The 18,395-nt window shown below is 46.4% G+C and overlaps 1 protein-coding gene across 1 annotated transcript; it reads left to right on the top strand.

Annotated features, from left to right (window-relative positions):
• Positions 1-1,639: 1,639 nt before the first annotated feature.
• LOC308421143 (uncharacterized protein) lies at positions 1,640-10,304 on the top strand. The gene is made up of 6 exons (XM_080917441.1): positions 1,640-1,821; positions 2,064-2,396; positions 4,331-4,460; positions 6,042-6,166; positions 7,538-7,596; positions 8,952-10,304. The coding sequence occupies exons 1-6, from the start codon at positions 1,764-1,766 to the stop codon at positions 9,153-9,155; spliced, it is 909 nt and encodes a 302-aa protein (XP_080773567.1). The 5' UTR covers positions 1,640-1,763; the 3' UTR covers positions 9,156-10,304.
• The last annotated feature ends 8,091 nt before the right edge of the window (positions 10,305-18,395 follow it).

Raw genomic sequence — 18,395 nt, 5'->3', positions numbered from 1 at the left:
TAGAGTTAGGTCTGGGAGGGCAAAGGTACCAGAAAGGCCAGGGATGCTGCCTGCCTTGGAGAGGCAACAGCCTCCTAGCCAAAGACTGTAGGGACTGAACACCCCTGCACAGAGCTGGTCCTTTTGCACACAAAGAGCAGGTGGAGTAATCCTGTGGCCACAGCTGTGTGCTCACCCATAGAGTTTACATAGTGGCTGCAGAATGCATGCATCACTCTGCTTACTGGAAAGGATGCTGCCAGTTCTGCCTTCAGCATTCGTGGACTTTCTATTCTATGCTGGGAGTGTTGAGGAGTCATCTCAGCTAATCCTTCAGCTTCAGAATTTCACCTTGCAAGTCCAACTCTTTTTAGACAGCCTGGCTTGAGACTATCAGGTTGAAACTGGTATCTAAAGGCTTGTCAATTTGATCAAATTTGATCAAAGGCTTTCCCACCTGCTAAGCCTCCGCACAGGGTGACCTGCACTTCCTGGTGCCTGCACCACTGCCCACTCCTCTGTCTCTTTCTTCTCCAGAGCCTTTCACAAGTCCTATGCCAATCTGGATTAGTCCTTGCTCCATAGCATCCTACCTGAAACACTTCACTGTCATTTAAAGGGTACCCTGTTATTACAGGGTTTTTATATTTTATTTTGATTTTTGTTTATTTTGAGAACAGGCCTCATGTAGCCCTGACTGAACTTGCTATGTAGCCAAGGATAGACCCGACCTCCCCATCCTGGTGCCTCCATCTCCCTAGTTTGAGATCATAGTCAGGCCCCATCATGTCTGGTTTGCTCCTTATGATCTGATAAAACGAACAGCCCATAGCTGTTGATATTTCATAGCTCATGCAATGACTTTAAGTTTTTCTCTCTGTGGAGCCGAGGGCACAACTGTTGGAAATTGGGTCTCTCCTTCCAGCCTGTGGTCCAGGGGCTCAAACTTGGGTGATCAGTCTTGGCAGCAAGTGTCCTTACCTGCTGAACCATCTCGCTGCCTGTGACAGCTCTTTTAAAAGTGTGTTTGATGACTACATCAACTTCGTAGCTGTGAGTGGGATGTGTTGGGAAGCTAGGTGTATGCGGGTAACAGGGGCCTGGGGCTCTTCTTTACCTTTCCTCATTCTGAAGTCTTTCTTCATGCCCAGTTTTCCCATCCCCCACCCTGACCAGACTCCTGCGCACACACACACACACACACACACACACACACACACAAATGTTCCTCACTTCCTGAGAATAAATACCCATCTCCTTTCCTCTCATGGCCTCTGCTCCACATGGGACAGGTGGGCTGGTGGGAAGGGTCTGGCCCCTGAGGTTAAGCTGGACTTGGAGTTGTATCCAGGTCTCCAAAGGGTCTCTGACTCTCACCTACTTTCAGTGGGTACATTCTGAGTGGAGAACACAGACTTTAAGCTGAAGAGGAAGTGGGAGAATGTGGGTTGTGGGAGGAGAAATGAGCACTCTCTTACCTCACTCTGGTTTCCTCTCAGGCTTTCTCAGATCTCCTCAGCCCTGGCCTTACGAGGCAGGAGATCACAGAGTCTCTGGGAGCCTTTATCTAGTTCAGCAGGGGTCTAGACTCAAAGCCTATGCTAGAGAATTCACAGGACCACCCAGGCTTGCCCAGTTTTTTTCTTTTCCACAAAGGTCTTTGCCTTCTCAGCAGTTCATGCCAGACTGGCTGTGGTGGCTCCTGAGTCCTGCCCAGGTCTGCTCTCCTCTCTTCAGAGAATCCCTTCCTTCTTGCTCCCAATTCCAGCTCAGGAGGAGGACTGATGTCCTGGGAGGCCACATACCTGCTCTCCCCAATCCTGCTGCTGCTCCTGGCCTCAGGTGAGCACAGGGGACAAGGACAGAGGGAAGGAACCTGGTTGAGGAGAGAACAGGGAGTAGGAGGTGTGCACAGGGGGCTCTGGCTTGGGAAGGCAGAATACATGGGGGGTTGTGGCCAGCCACTGTCTGTAAGCAAATTCTGAGCATAGACACAAAGAGGGTCTCTCCCTGGGAATGGAACCCATTTCCTCCGGCTGCTGCAGAGGATGGGGGACTCTCTGACATGAGGCTTATATTCCCAGGCTCTGGGGCACAGAACCTGGTGTTACTTCGAGAACAAGAGGGCAAGACTGTTTCTGTGCAATGTGAGTATCCTCCCAGATACAACCTCAATGTGAAGACCTGGTGTAAGAAAACATCAAAAGACTCTTGTCTACCCTTAGTGTCGAGTACCAACACAGGTGCCGAGAAGCTAAGATTCTTCATCCAGGAATCTTCTAAGTTTTACTTGTTTACTGTCATCATGACTGAGCTCAAGATGAGTGACTCGGGCATCTATTACTGTGGGATCTTTGAAGAACAGTACAGTTCAATCATCACTATTCTCAGCAGTGTCAGCCTGGAGGTGTTAAAAGGTGAGCTTCCCCTTTCTATGTTTCTCTCAGCCTTCTTCAGTCACAAGGTTCCAGAATTGGAGAGGAGTCAAGAAACTGAATTTTCTAGTAGAGCAACATATCATATGTGACTCATAGGGTTCACATATTAGGAATCCTGCATATCAGATATTTACATTATGGTTCATAATAGTTACAAAATTACAGTTACAGAATAGCAACAAAAATAATTTTGGGATTAGGGTTCACCACAGCATGAGGAATTGTATTAAAGTGTTACAGCATAGGGAAGATTGAAAACTACTGCTCTAGTAGTTGAAAAGTAGCACAGAGGAGAATGCCTCCTTCCCCAAGGCCACCGGCTGATTAAAGCCAGAGCTCCGGTTTGCTGGCCTCTGGCCGGTTTTTCTTGGTTTCTCTGAACACTTTTACTGTATTGCTGCTGACAGAAATTTCTTTCTTTGGATAGATTTTAAAGCTCCCCCAAGTATTACAACCTTTTATTCCTGAATGTCCCTTGCCTGCAATCCCAATAGAAACCTTCTCTCCAGGGTCAGTTGAGAGATCTCATAGCCAGTGGGCGGGGCACTGAGAGATGTGGACCCAGAAGTGACAGGTAGAATGTGAGGCCTACTCGAGGCTCAGCTGCGGAAGCCGGAGAGATATGAGTTCTCTTCCCGGTTCTACCCTTCACAAGTGAGACCCTTGAGCTCTCAGACAGTGGTCTAGAGGCTACTGCTGCTGATCTGGAGTCTTCATGTATTTCCTTCTGAAGACTGTAGTGGCTTAAGGCTTTCTGTGTTCGAACTCTGTGTTCGTACGTTCACAATCCCAGTCTCAGGGCTTATCCTGCTGCATGTATGCCCTACACTTTGGTTCAGTGGGTTCCTGGAGACTTTTTCCAAAAGTTTTGACCCAGGCACATCCCATGTATAGGAAGCAGTGGGTGTTGATCTTTTTACATGTCCAAACATAGTAGACACAGGCCTGGGGATGACCCAGACAATAAATTGTTTGCCACCTGTGGTGATTAATTTTACTTGTCAAAGTGTTGGAACCTAGAATGATCTTGGCTTGAGGTGGGAAGACCCATCTTAAAAGTGGGTGGCCTAAGTCTCTAAACTTGGGGTCTTGATATACCTGCAACCAACTGCTTCAAGCTCCTGTAGTCTTGACTTCTGTAGCCTTGCCGCGTTGGACTAGACTCTGAGCTGCGTATGCTTCACACAGGGTGTCTTATCGTAGTAATGCAACAAGTATCTGAGAAACTATGGGAGTCTGCGGACCCTAGTTCAATTTCCCAAAGGCACAGTACAGAAATGGCTGATCTTTGTAATCCCAGCACTGGCGAGCTGGAGACAGGACCATCCTTGTGGCTCTGTGGCATGGTCCAGGCTAGTGAAAAACCCAGTCTCAAAAATTAAAAACTCTGAATCAAGACAGCTAAGATTATCCTTTAGCCTCTGCAGGCATTCATCCACATGCACACATGTGCACCCGCCCACACACAAACATGCAGACACATGTGTATAAAGAAACATTGTACTAAAGAACATTGGGGGCTGGTCAGATGGCTCCGTGGTTAAGGGTGCTTGCTGCTCTGACAGAGGACCTGAATTTGGTTCCCAGGATCCTTTTCAGGTTACACTGCAGCCTGTAACTCCCACTTCAGGGCATCTGGTCTCCATGGGCACTACACTCATGTGCACGTATCACCCCCACCATGTAACTTTACAGAAATGCTAAAAATCATAAGATGAAAGAACACAGGAAGCAGAAGAGGCCCTGGAACACGAGAAGCCTCATTTACAGTAACACGTACCATGCTTTCTCTTGGGAGGTAACTCCTGCCCCCCATTCACAACACAGCATTGCCTTTCTGGGCAGGGAGGGTGACTGGTGCTACTCTGTGTCCTCGTTTGCTGGTTCCAAGCTCTGGGTCTCTCCTCTTCCAGGGCTGGAGACTGGGGGTCGGGGAGGCAAAATGGTGCTGTACTCACTGTGGTCTCTTACAGCTTCAACCCCACACACAACCATCCGGATGACAACAGCCCTGGCCTCTACCCACAGCCCTGTTGCTGACAGGTACTATAGACTCCCTGGCCTGCCCTCCATCTTGGGTTTCCTCCCATTCTCTTAACTATAGTTCTCCCACTAACTGTCACTCTGATAGATGCCAACATTCACAGCATGGATGGAGTCAGATGGTCACTTCTGATCATTTTATATAAGCTCAGTTTTCTCATCTGTGAAATGAAATCACAATAATATTACCTACCAACCTACCTACCAACCAACCCACCTACCTACCTACTTACCTACCTACCTACCTGTCTGTCTGTCTGTCTGTCTATCTACCTATCATCTACTTATCTTCTATGATGCTTTCTGCTTTTGATTTTGAGATTGAGATCTCACTAAGTAACCCAGGCTGGCCTTGAATTCATTCTCCCACACAAGTTGACCTTAAACTTTTGGACCTCTTGCTTCAGCCTCCTGTATCTGGGGTGATGAGCCTGTGCCTCTAGCCCAGGCTCTTGTTATTTGCAGCTGGCTAATTCTGTGTCACAGTTCTGCACCGTTAAGATATTTAGCACTGTCCTTGGCATTGAATGGCACAAGTGTCTTTCTGAACATACATGTGGCCATTAAAAATGTCACCAGACACTACTAGATGTTTTGAAGGACATGGCTATTTTCCATTTGGTACCTCCCTCTCCTGGAGTACAGTGAGGGTAGATTGGGATGTGGATGACAAGGATCCCCCTTGCTTACTCTTGTGTAGGCAGCCATATGACTACGTTTCTGTCTTTATCTCCACCCTTCTTCCAGCCCTGTCTTTTATATGAGCAGGGATATTATCAAGAAGCTGTGTTGAGTCTGGAGAAAGTCTGCCATTCTTGGGCTCATGGTCTTGGAATCTTTCTATGCCTGGATTCCAGGCCCCAGGCCCCTGGACTCTGCCACCCACTTCTCTCCAAACCCAGACTCTGTAAAGACAATGGGACCTAGGCTCCTGCAGACCACTCCTTGCCTAAATAGATGAAACTGGAAATTAGTTGAGCTGAGATGACCTCAAACCTATTCCCTCTTTCTCTGTGGCCTTGCCATGCAGCCCCCTTCCCTAGTAGCTGCTTCAAGACAACCAGATGTGGAAGGTTTTGTCTTGTCTACCTCCAGGTCCTTCTCTAGACCCAAAGGAGAAATATTGGAATGCACTTATCTGGTGGAGCTTTTTGTCAGGTCCCCTGGTTCTCCTGGGAGCTGACTGTCTCACAGAGAAGAGCTGATATAAAGCCACAGGATGGGGACAAGGGCTGCTGAAAGAAAGAGGCTGGAGCTAGGAAATTTAGAATCCCAAAGGAAGCTAAGAGACAGGAACAATGGAAGCAGGAAAAGGAACAGTGGCTTGTGACATTAGCAGTATTATCCTATTCTAGAGACTGAAGGACTTATGAGGCAGGTCCACTGTATCAAAGTGGACCCTTGCCAGACTTCTCAGGGGACCTCAGCAGAGGCCCAGTTTGGGGAGAACCTGTGGGAACTGCAGGCCTGAGGAAGGAAGTTTTTTTTTTTTTTGTTTTTGTTTTTGTTTTTTTTTTTTTTTTAAACAGGGGTGTGTGTTGAGCTCTGACTCTCCTTACCTGGCAAATCCTTGTTCCAAAGCTCTCTAGATAATCCAATGTGGAAGGTCATCATTGCTGGGGTGGTTGTGGCAATTCTGCTCCTGCTTGGACTCACCATCCTTGTGGCCCTGTACCTGAGGAAAGCTCGAAGAAAAGCCCAGAATGGTGAGCCCATCCTGTTTGTTTTGCCAACAAGGAAGCTGAAAGGCAAGGTGTCCAAGTGGCTTCCTTGCCCATTACAAGGTGGCAGGCCTGGTGGGCTGGGAAGGGGGTAGGGGTGGGGCAGCTTCAGGTCGGCTTACCTACAGTCCCCTCAACTCCCACCTATTTGCTTAAGTTATGGTGTGCTTGGATTTTGGATCATATTTTTTTTTCATCCTAGTTTTTATTGTCTTATTTCTTGGATATGGAGGTTTGGCTTGCACACATTTCTGGGCACCACATGTGTGCCGGATGCTCATCAGATCCGCTGGAGCTAGAGTCAGGGAGGGTTGTGAGCCACCTTGTGGGTGCTGAGAATCAAAGCTGGGTTTTCTTGACTGTCTGTGCTCTTCACTCGTGATCCATCTCTCCAGGCCCTGCTCCTTCTCAACTTTATGATTAGCAACTTGTTAGTAAGTTTATATAAAGAACTTTATGGTTAATGATATTGACCTGCATGCTGCTCCCATCTTTAAATTTTGTTTTTCTCAAAACGAAGGAAGAAAGTGCAGAGAAGTATGTAGGTCAAAATAAAAAACAAAAAAACACAGTAGCAAATATGTAAAGCAAATGGCTCAAGGGCATAATGCACAACACAGGTTGCATGGGTAAGAACATGGGTCATACCCTATATTTCTGCCAAGGAGGTAGCTTGTAACTGCTCTTGCCCACATAGTTCTGTGGACAAGATAAGCCCTGAGAGTGGACAGACGCTTGTGAACATTATTCTTTCTCAGCTCAAAAGAAAACCCTTAGAGAGGAGGAAATTTTGAAATTTTATTCGCTTATTTTCTAAATTTTGTGCAATCAGTTTCGTGGATCACTTGTGACAGTTTTTGTTTAGAAGACAAAATAGAAGCAGCCATAGGCCTGGACTCTGAACACATGTTCTCATTCCATGTTCGTTTAAGAGTATGCGTGAGCGTGCATCCAGGAGCGAGTGTGGGAGGGTGTGTTCACAGGAAATCCTGTGCCTCACACTGAGGGCTTTGGACACGAGACTTTAGAAATCCAGCCTCTTACCCCACTGGTGAGCAGATTATAGTTAAATCTGATGTTAAAATCTGGAATCTACAGGGAGAGGCCTGAAATTTATCAGAGGTTGAGAGAGTTTATACAGATTAAACATGGGCATCCAGGCTATCTGGCTTCTTAGAATCCCTGGACACTACTTGGTGCTGGGTACTTGGATGCTCCCTAGGCAGAAACTATCCTTTGGGCAAGTACTGGCCTCTCTTCCATTGGGGTCCCTTTGCCCAGCCTGTGGCTGCCATGGGAAATGGGTAAGATGGTACCTGGAAAGTCCTTCCACTAACCTTGCTGGTTTCCTCACAGATGAGAACAAATGTCACCCTATCTATGAAGACTTTTCAGGCCAGAAGGAGGAGACCACTGTACGTAAGAATGATTCTCCCCCCAGAACTTAGAAAACCCTGGCTTTCTGGTGTCATCTGTTGTGGTGAACTTTAGCCTGCATTTGGTGGTGGGGTACACTCATGATTGCTCATGAACTCATGACCTATGTACTTCCTTCTTATGTGTTTCTTCTTGTGTTCTCCAGCTCAAACTAGAGAGGGAAAGACAGAAACAGAGATGAGAGAGAGAAATGAGAGACGGAGATGAGAGACAGACAAAGATGAGAAACAGAGAGACAGTGAGAGACAGAGATGAGAGAGAGAGAGAGACAAACAGACAGATAGACAAAGAGATTGGTAGAGCTGTTGGCTATCACCTCCATGGGAAACAGCTTTTCCTGTGTCTTAGGTCTCCGGTCAGACTACAGACTAGCTGCCATTGGTCCAATCAGGAAATCACGTGATGAGCCATGGTTCTCTAAGTCCTCCTGAGAACTAGGTGGTTTGGGTAATTCTATCTCACCTACAGACGTAAGACTCTTGGTACTAAAGATCCGCAGAATTAGGAGGCTTGAAGGTCATCTAACCCAGCTCTCTGTATGATGCTAGAATCAATTCCATGAAATGCATAGCCAACAAGTCCCCGTCTACCTCAGCCCTAGTCCAGCTTGAATGTGGTCCTGGTCCAGAACTCGTTAAGATGTTTCTTGAAGGATAAGGTAACACAGGCTGGCAATCCCAATCTTCATGAGGCTGAGTCAGGATGCTCTCCAATTTCAAGCCAGGGCAACATAACGAGACTTGGTCTCAAAAACACAAGGCTGGGGCTGTAGCTCCATGGAAGAACCTTTGCCAGGAACAGGTACTTGTTAAGACCCTGCATTCTATCTCTAACACTGAAAATTATGCAAATTAGTGGTTCCTTAGTTCCAGCCCATGGACCCGGAGTGAGGTCTAACAGCAGTTGAACTGGAGGCCAGTGCTTCTCGGCTCAGTGACAGGAAAGGAAACTTTCACAGCCACACTCCCCAGAGGCTCTACAGGCCCAATGTCACACCCCATACCTATTTTAGGAATAGAATTATTTTGTCTGCCTGAATATTTTGCCCATCTGTATGTATGTACACCAAGTGTCCGCAGTGCCCAAGGTGCCTAGAAAAAAGTCAAACCTCCTGGGTCTAGAGTTAACAGATGTTCACTCCCACATGGGTGCTGGAAACTGAACACAGGTCCTCTGGTAGAGTAGCTGGTGCATTCAACCACCCAGCAATCTTTCCAGCCATATTCAGCATCCTAAATTTTGTTTGTGTCCCTCCACCCAGTTCTGGTGCCACACAGGCCCCTGACCACTCCAGCTCTCCTTTCAGTAAGCATATGTTTCCTTTGATTTCCAGAGCTTCAATCAGCAGGCCCTCTCCAGTGAGGACACTGGGGACATCTGCTATGCCTCTCTCATCCACCTGAACCACGTGACTCAGGACTCTATCTACAGCAACACCCAGCCCTACCAGAAGCCTCCTCACGACCCACTACTGTCTGTGGAATATATCAGCATCTCTAGAGATAGACTCCACTCTTCCAAGTTAGATGCCCAATAGGTGGAGACCAGAAACTGAGGGCTGAGCTCCCAGGGCAGCGAGCATGTACCATTCCTACAGCTAAGATGGCCTCTGACAATGGCAGACACACTTTCTTCAAGGAAGATGACTGAAAATACAATGGAGAAGGACTCTGGAGCCCTGTTCTCTCCACTTCAGAGGCCTAGGACCAATGCTGCTAGCACACAGTCTGTGTTGGAAGAGTGTTAGGCCAGTGCCTTTGAGTGACCCTAATCTCCCTTCCTTGTGTGACCGTCATTTCCTTCCCTACTGGCTCTTGAAATCCAGGCAGGTTGTGTAAGTTCCTCAGGAACTGAAAAGTTCTGCCCAACCCCAAATTCCTCCCCACACCAGCCTGGCTCCTGTTTCTAAAACTGCCCTTCCTGGAGACCTCTGGTGACCTTGTTAGGATCGCGACTAAGATGTGGGCGGTGCCCATCCCTGACCTGTTTTTTTGAGGTATTTCCGATCATGGCAAATGCAGGAAGCTTACTTACTTTTGTGGCTTCCTTACCATAGACACATCTCTGTCAGAACGCGCACGAGCTCCTCAGCTTCTGAAGGACTACCATTCACCTGCTGACTACGTTTACCTGCACCATCTATGGGCACATGCACCTTCCCGGATCCTAGCACTGAAGATGTGGTTCCATCCATAGACTCCTCACCCCTATGAGTCAGACACTCAGGGAGGTACAGGGAAGGAATGGAGTGGTGTTCTGGGCCTGAGGATCCACCTGCCCCTGTCCTCTTCCTACGTCACAGATTTACCAGGGAGAGACAGGATGCTTACTACCTCCAGCCTCACATCCAACTCGGTCTTGCCCGTGGGTGTATTGGTCACTGTTCATGGTTTCCGTTGACCTGTGGTCCTTCGTGGCTCCTAACAGAACCTTTGCTCTCGGGCCGTGGTTCAGTCTACGCCATCTTCTGGAAAGCCACTATTTGTTGTACGTTCTTTGAATTGCTCTCCTTGTTTATGGTTCATCCTGAGGAGCCGGCTTCTCATGAGCTGTCAAACCTCAAAAGGTTTACTCAGACTGGAGCTCACTAACCTGTATTCGCTAGACCAGTATCAATGGATGCGTAGGACTCCCGGGATCTGCTCTCAAGCTTGAGACAAGAGAGATTGATTCTAGGATGTAGCTGGGAATACTTATAATGTGTCCCATGCCTCTATATGGATGAAGAGCCCAAACATCCCTAGTTACATGCATTCTCCCATTTTACAGATGGAGGTGGGACATACTGAGGCACAGAAAGACTAGGTCTCACAGGTAATAAATGGTAGATCGAAGATAGTGCTGTTTCTAGCCATTGTGTTTCTGATCTCTGCTCCTCCAGGATATCTTTGTGTGTGTGCTGGGGAAAACATCTGAAGGAAGAGTGGAAATCATGGCTTAGCTGTAGGGACGCACTAGGGCCAGCTAGGACGGGGGAGTGGGACCCGTGTGACAGAAGCCTCAGGATGCAACAGAGGTCCGCAGTCCAGCTTACACCACTGAGTGGTTTGAGGTGAGCAATTCCTAATTTATCAGTGGCTCCAGATTTACCTGGTTCTACATACCTACTACCACTGAAGGCCCAGAGGCCTTTCCAGAACATGTCTCACCTCTTCCTACCCCAGGCCTTCACAGCAAGCTAGCGCCCTATCCCAAGTGTTTAAGGAGAAAAGAGGCATGTCACTTCCTGTTTCTGTGGTAAAGTACCATGATAAAAGGAACTTACATGAGCCAAGGGTAAGTTGTACTCAGACTCAGAGGGTTCACGCCACAGTGGTTGGGAAGTTCCAGCAGCAGGAGCTGGAGGCAGCCCGCCATGTTCCATCTCCAGACAGTGAGCAGGCAGGGGTGATTGTTGGTGCTCAGCTTCCATTCTCCTTTCTATTTATTCATTTGTGTGTGTGTGTGTGTGTGTGTGTGTGTGTGTATGAGGTGCCATGTGCATATAGGTCCCCAAAGAGACCAGAAGAGGGTGTCAGATTCCCTGGAGTCTCAGGTGGTCATGAGCCTCCCCCAAGGCGTCCAACGTGGGTGCTGGAAACTGAGTTCTATTCCCCTGGAAAAGCAAACAGCACCCTTAGCTTCTGGGCACCTTATTCTCAGCGGGTCTCTCTCCTCAACTGTTTTTTTAAAATCATGCTTTGAATTTCCAGGCATCTGTAGCACTTTCTATGTTTTGTCTTTTCGTGGAGTCCAGGACCCAAACCCAGGGAATGGTTTGCCTGCCTTCGGGGTGGGTCTTCCCACTTCCATTAGCCTAAACTGGATAATCACTCACAGGCCGGGCTGGAGGCTTGCCACCTTGGCGATTCTAGATCTTGTATTGGCCATCCCGGGGGAGAGAGACTTCCTTACCTTTTGCGTGTTCCAAGATGTTTTAGGCTCACTCACATGTGTGTTCCTGAGCTGTCCTTGAGGGCAGGCGTTCACTTCCCCTCCCCCTTGCTCAGGGAACCCAGGGTGATAGCTAGAGATTAATTTCATTCATCACTAACCTCTCCTTTACACCTCAGGGGTGTCTCACACCACCTGAGTGAGATACCCCCTGGTGTACCTCACTAGGAGTGGCAGCATGTGCCTTTCATTCCAGCACTGAGGATCACCATGAGTTCAAGGCCAGCCCCTCTTTAACTGGGTTAGCCAGGGTTACATAGCTAGACCTCCATAGCAGTAATAAAACCACAGCTAAAGACAAATTGGGGGGACAGGCTATGGGGAAACAAGATGGCCTTACCCCTGCCAGAAGCCAAAACTCACTCCAGAACTGTTAGTGTTTGGAACGGAAAACTGGCTGAGGCTTCCGAGCTAAGAACAGACTGGGGCCTTAGAGCTGTGTGGGAGATGTAGGGTTTGACAGAGAAGACATTCCCAGTCAGGGGGAAAGGCTGACGCAGGCATCTCTCCCATATGGGGAAAAAGTAAAATTAGATTCCTACCTTATGTTTTACACAGAAATACATTCCAGATGGAGCAGGAGCTAAAATTGAAGAGCTGAACAATAAAACTTTTAGAAAAACAATATAAGCATTTGTATGAGCAGGGCATAGTGACACACCTTTAGTACCAGCACTCGGGAGACAGAGGCAACCTGATCTACACAGAGCTCCAGGATAGCCAGGGCTACATAGTGAGAACTAGTCAAGATAGATAGATAGATAGACAGACAGACAGACAGACAGACAGACAGACAGACAGATAAATAGATAATAGATAGATTTTTTTAAGTTTATGTTATTTCAGGGTAGAAGATTTCTTACAAGTCAGCAAAGGCATGTACCCTAAATGGTTTTTTTAAAAGTCACATGTTTGACTGGATTAAAACTGAAAACCTTGTCACTAAAGGAGATTCCAGTACAGCTACAGGATGAACAGCACAAACACAGGACCCACAGTGCACGTAGCTGGGAGGAGACCACTAGCCCAAGCTAACAGACATGGCTTCCAAATTCATGGAAATGAGCTGAGATGGCTGAGGGCAGGCCCGACCACCGGAGTTTGGTCCTGAGATCTATATAGCAAGGTGGATAGAGAGAACTGACTCCACAGGCATCCTCTCCCTTCTGTGCATGCGTCTCGGCACCCCCCAACCCCATCCCTGTCACAACCCTATTCACTGATAGGTTATTTCTCTGCCAGTGAACCAAGCCAGTTCAAGCCAGATCATAATATATTAAAAGCTTGTCTATTGAAAACTGCTCTCGGGCAAGTTCACTGACCTGAAGGACCGAGGCCAGTAAAGTCACCATGGTGGGGGTGGGGGCGTGGAGAAATGGAGAGAAGGAGAGCTGGGGAGCCCAAAATGTCTGGATTATATAGGGAAGAGTCTGTAGAGGAAGGCGAGCCCAGGCACTGGGCTAGAAAGTTCAGGGTTAGGGGCAGGTCGGGACTAAGGAATCTTGGAAGAACCTGGAGGCCAGTTCTGCTTGGATATGTAAAATATAGACCTCAGCCCCTCTTCCTAGGTTTGAAACCAAACATTCACTAATAATCTGGAGCCAGGCAAGGTGTTGCAGCTCATAAAGGTACCTTTTGCTCTTTCTGACAGCCTGAGTTTGATCCCAGGAACTCACCTCATAGAAAAAAAGAACAGACCCCCCCCCATAGGTCCTCTTCTGACCTCAACGTGTGCACTGTGGCATCCATAAGCATGTCCCCCTCATAATAAAATCACATACTTCTTCCCATTGAAGAAAATAATAAAAGGACAAACCATTTCCAACTGCCATGCCGGGAACACTAAACCCACCGAGCCTTTGTAAACCTTCACAAGCCTTCATGAGACAGCGGACGCTAGAGGGACACCATGTTCTTAATTTCACGGAAATAACGCTCAGAAAAATTCGCATCTCAGCCAGAAACACTGATGCCCACCAAGCTGCCTGGGGCCTTAAGATGTAGGGCTGGAGATGTGGTTCAATGGCAGGCTACTTGACTGTTTTGATAAAAGTGCTGGGTTCAATCCTCAGGACGACAGAATATATTTATACATAGAGAGAGACACCAGATCCATAGAGATGATGAACAGTCTCTGTCTTTCCTGTTCTCATTCCATCCCTTTTCTCTGATTCTCTTCCCTTCTTCTCTCTTCTCCCCCCACCCAACTCCTTGTGGGTCTGAGGAACCCAGCCCAAAGCCATGCACACATTAGGCAGGTGCTTAAACACCAAGCTGTACCCTGAGCCCTGACTTCACATTTTTGAATTCTGAAGACTCTCAATAATTGTGATTGGAAAATCATGTAATTTTCCCCCAAATATAGAGGTCCAAAGTGGTCTTTCCTGCAAAATCAGCACAGAGTCTGTGTGGGTGTCAAGTTTCTAGTGCATTCATATTTATAAGACAGAGAAAACAACATTTAAACATGCAGAGGAATTAAAAAAGAAAAACCACCCCATCTATGGTGCCCCACATAAACCTCAGCGTGAAGAAAAATCAGTATGAAAGTCCATTTCATACTGTGTGAGGGAGAGTGTGGGTTTTTCATCTTTCTCCTCTGCAGTCTTGGTTTTCAAGTACACACATCTCAGCCAGAAACACTGATGTCTGCTAAGCTGCCTGGAGCCGTTAGATGGGGCACATGTAAGGTGCACGTTCTCTGTAGATTTCCGTATGCTTAACTAAGACACTGATGGACCAACCACACTCTGCCTTAACACGGACAGCCATCTTCCTACAAAGTCAAAATAAGTTCATTCCCGTTTTCTGTAAAACTTGGACTTAATCAGATATTGACCCCTAATGACATTTGACATGTCCCGAACCCTATACCCTGACTTCCACCCTGATAAGATCTGCCAAGTAATTTTGAGGTTTTCAGCTAAGTTCCTATGTAACCCCAATTCCTTTGGAAACCCTCCAACTCTTGAAAATCCTCTAGTCCTGCAGGGTGGCGTAAGATAAACCCGACTTTTTTTCTATGTTCAATGCCATTTCCTCAAACCCTACTTTAAGGATAGAAAATAAAGATTGCTTAACTTGGCCAAAAAAAAAAAAAAAAAAAAAAAAAAAATAGTCTTCAGTCTTATTTGGTGGGTTAGCAATTACAGTGGGGCTCAAAAAGATCAAGACTCCAAACCAAATTCTGAAGCTGGACCTTCACTCTGGGCTATGGATGCTGTAGATATAGGAATGCTGCCTCCAGATGTGGTGCACGTCTTGCAGATGTTCCAAGGCTAGGAGGCGTGCTTCCAGTGTGGCAGCTTGTTGGAACAAACTGCTGCACTAGAAAGAAACCAGCAGACAGCTGTCTGTGGAGACTCCCCATCGGTAAGTCACAGAAGGAATCTCCTCATGTGACATCTGGTACTGTTTTCTGGTCGGATCCCATCTGGAGGACATAGAGGTGCCCGAGGAGGTCTGTGTTCTCCTGTCCTGGGCACTAGCAAGTCTTTGCACCGCGCACTTAGGTTTCTGGTGCCTGGTTCTCGGTCCCCTACCTTTTGTTCTGAGTTTTGTTTGTCTCCCGCCCAGGGCACTAGTGAAGAGTCGCTTTGCCTGCCTAGTTCTTGGTTGCTAGGGACCGAAATGGAAATTGGTCAAGCCAAGTTACTTATGTGAGTGAAGGCGGTCACTGCAGGTTTTGTTTTTGACCACTCCCTTCTGACACCTTGAACGTTCTGTGTTCAGTGTGTACAGGTTTTTGCTTTTGTTGTGTCTGTCTCCTTAAATATGCTGTTTTGGGGGCCTGATAGGCCATATCTGCCTAAAAGTTTTCCCAGATGCAGACTTTGTTTCTGTTGGTCTGCTCTAAGTACCGGATGGAACAAAGTGTCCAAGGAAAGCCATAACAGGTTGCTCTGGTCCCTTCCCATGGTCACTGAATTTTATTAGGGATACAGATATCCTCTAGAAATAGATAGTAGTGAAATATTGTTCAATGTTGTCCTGATTTGTTGAAAAGCTGGCTCTTGTGTTGGACTATGGCTCCCTCTTCTCTGGACCCAATCATTTAAAAGTTTCCTGACTATTCTACCTATGACAGGTGTGCCATCTGATTTTAGGACAGAAAAAAGGGAGCAAAACAAAATGGAAAAAAAGACTTTTTAAATTTGACTTTCTAAGACTCTTGCTAAAATATAAACTTTATCTCAAGATTTATAAACTATTATATGCACTCTCTGTACCTCAAGATTTGTAAACATACTGGGTATGCTTAAAGATTTATAGTCTATAACAAAAGGTTAACTCAAAACTTATAATGAAAAGTTAAATTAAATGTTTTTTCATTAATGTGTTTATTCACTTTACATCTTGATCACAACCCCCTTCCTCTCAGTCCCCTCACATGGCTCCTCCCCCACCGCATCTCCTTCACCTCAGAGAAGGAGGAGGTGTTCCTTGGGTACCAACCCACCCTGCCATCTCAAGTCACTGCAAGACTAAGCACATCCTCTCCCACTGAGGCCAGACAAGGCATCTCAGTTAGGGGAACAGGACCCACAGGCAGGCAACAGAGTCAGGGACAGTCCCTGCCTGGGTTGTTGGAAACCTGCATGAAAACCAAACTGCACATCTGCTACATATTTGTGTGGGGTAACAAAAGGTTGACAATTAAAAATCTATACATGGGTAATTTTAATTTGCTACAACTTACTGTGTGTATGACTTAGATTCAACTCTTATTTTAAAACATTTGGAAAGCAATGCTAAAAACTATAACTAAAGCTATAAATAAAAACCTTTAATAATTTTTATTCCTCAATCAAGGTAACGTAAGTGAGACTTTGTTTACTATGCTCTTTAACTATCTGCTCTTAAAAAGATACCAACGGGTCTTCCAGATGTCAACTTCATCTCAAATGTTATGTATTAAACCAAAATGTTCATTCTTAAATGCCCTTGAATTCATTGTGTCTGAGTTTATCAAACCAGAGGTGGTGTCTTTTGATATATACAAAAATTCTTTTGTTAACTATGCCCTCTCTAGTTTACGCTTTATGTAGAGGACTAAGCCTAAAAGAATTCTGAAGCGGTACACCATGTTTTATTTGGAGAGTCAGTTGTTGGATATTGTTTTGCTGAGGCAAGCACATAAAGAAATGTTTCCCTGAAGCAAACACAGGAGAGAGGATGTTCTGCTAAAGCAAGCACATGAAAGGACACATGATGAAGGATTCTTTGCTAATGACACACATGTGTCGGTCTACCTTACACCATGTAGCTGAGCTCCATTTGTCATGACTCCATAGAGAGAAATGCACAAAAAAACCTTCTGGTGCTGTACTTCGGCTTCTACCCACTTCTGGGACTCGAGCCGATTGGCAGAGTGATGTCAGCTGAGACAGATTCGCATGGACTTTTGCTAAGACAGACTCATGTGCTGAGGCAAGACATGCGGTGAGGCAAGGCCCGTGGAGGACACGTGGTGCTTGGAGGGAGGATAAATAGGTCTCAATGGACAGTGATGGAGGCTTACATAGCTGTTTTCAATACATCATTAGTCTCACATCCTTTACTGATCTTTGCTTCTTTGAGAGAAGCACAGCTGAGAACTTCTTCTGGCATCTCTGTTGGTCTTGGTCACTCCCGCTGACCCTTGCTGATTAAGCAGAGGCCTGGTGGTTTCTACCCGGTCCTGCCACAGCTGTTGATTCCTGTTTGCTATCCTGACTCTACCGAACTGGACTCCTGGTATCCTGACAACTGGAGACTGAAATTGCTCCAAAGAACAATGTCTAAACAGGTCCACTTCCCCTGTGTCCAATAACCTTTCTTTCCCACTACCTCAGTGGGGTGGTGGGCTAGAAGGGAGGTTAAAACATTTAAGAACCATTATTAAAAAGGAGGTTGTGAAAGTTTTAAGCCTACAGAATTCCATTTAAAAAGTCAAGATAAAAATGCTGCCAAAAACAAAATTAATAAGAAAGGAGACAAAAGAAACTGTCTTGGCCAGTCAGGAGGTGGTAGCACACCTCAGTATTCAGGAGGCAGAAGCAGGCAGATCTGTGAATTCAAGTCTAGCCTGGTCTACGGAGTGAGTTCCAGAGCAACTAGGGCTACACAGAGAAACCCTGTCTCAGAGAAACACACACACACACACACACACACACACACACACACACACACAGAAACCCTGTTTCAGAGAAACATGCAGAGAGAGAGAGAGACAGAGACAGAGACAGAGACAGAGAGAGAGACAGAGAGAAAGACACAGAGACACACACAGAGACAGAGAGAGACAGAGTGAGAGACAGAGAGACAGACACAGACAGACACAGACACACACAGACACACACACACACAGACACACACACACACACACACACACAAACACACACAGATTCCAGGCCACCTCCTGACATGGGTCCTCTCACTCCTTTGATCAGATTTTGATGCCACCCTGACAGTCACTAACAGGGACCAGCTGAGTCTTCTAATTAAAATATAAAGTAAAAGGACCAGCAAAGGTTTAATGAGATAGGACCTTGACAGAGTTTTAGACAAATGAAGATGGCAGAACTCTATGTTATTCTAAATAAAAGATAAAAAAGAAAAACCAAAGAGTTAGGGCACAGCCATGTGCACAAAGATACTTGAGCTATTTTCTTTTGGTGAAGCACAAGGGCCCAACTGAAGTCTGTCACTGAGCCTAGCAAGCTCCTTCCTCCACCCCATGGGTTTCTTTCTCTTTATTATTTTTCTGGGAATAAAAAAGGAATTTTGCCAGCAGACATTGTTGGAATGTTATATGAAATGATTTTTAGGTAGCCTCAAATATCAACAAATATGTGTGCAATTT

This window comes from Micromys minutus, assembly GCF_963924665.1.
Source record: "Micromys minutus genome assembly, chromosome: 5".
Lineage (NCBI taxonomy): Eukaryota > Metazoa > Chordata > Mammalia > Rodentia > Muridae > Micromys > Micromys minutus.
The sequence above is the reverse complement of the archived record's forward strand: the minus strand, read 5'-3'. Positions and strand labels throughout refer to the sequence as shown.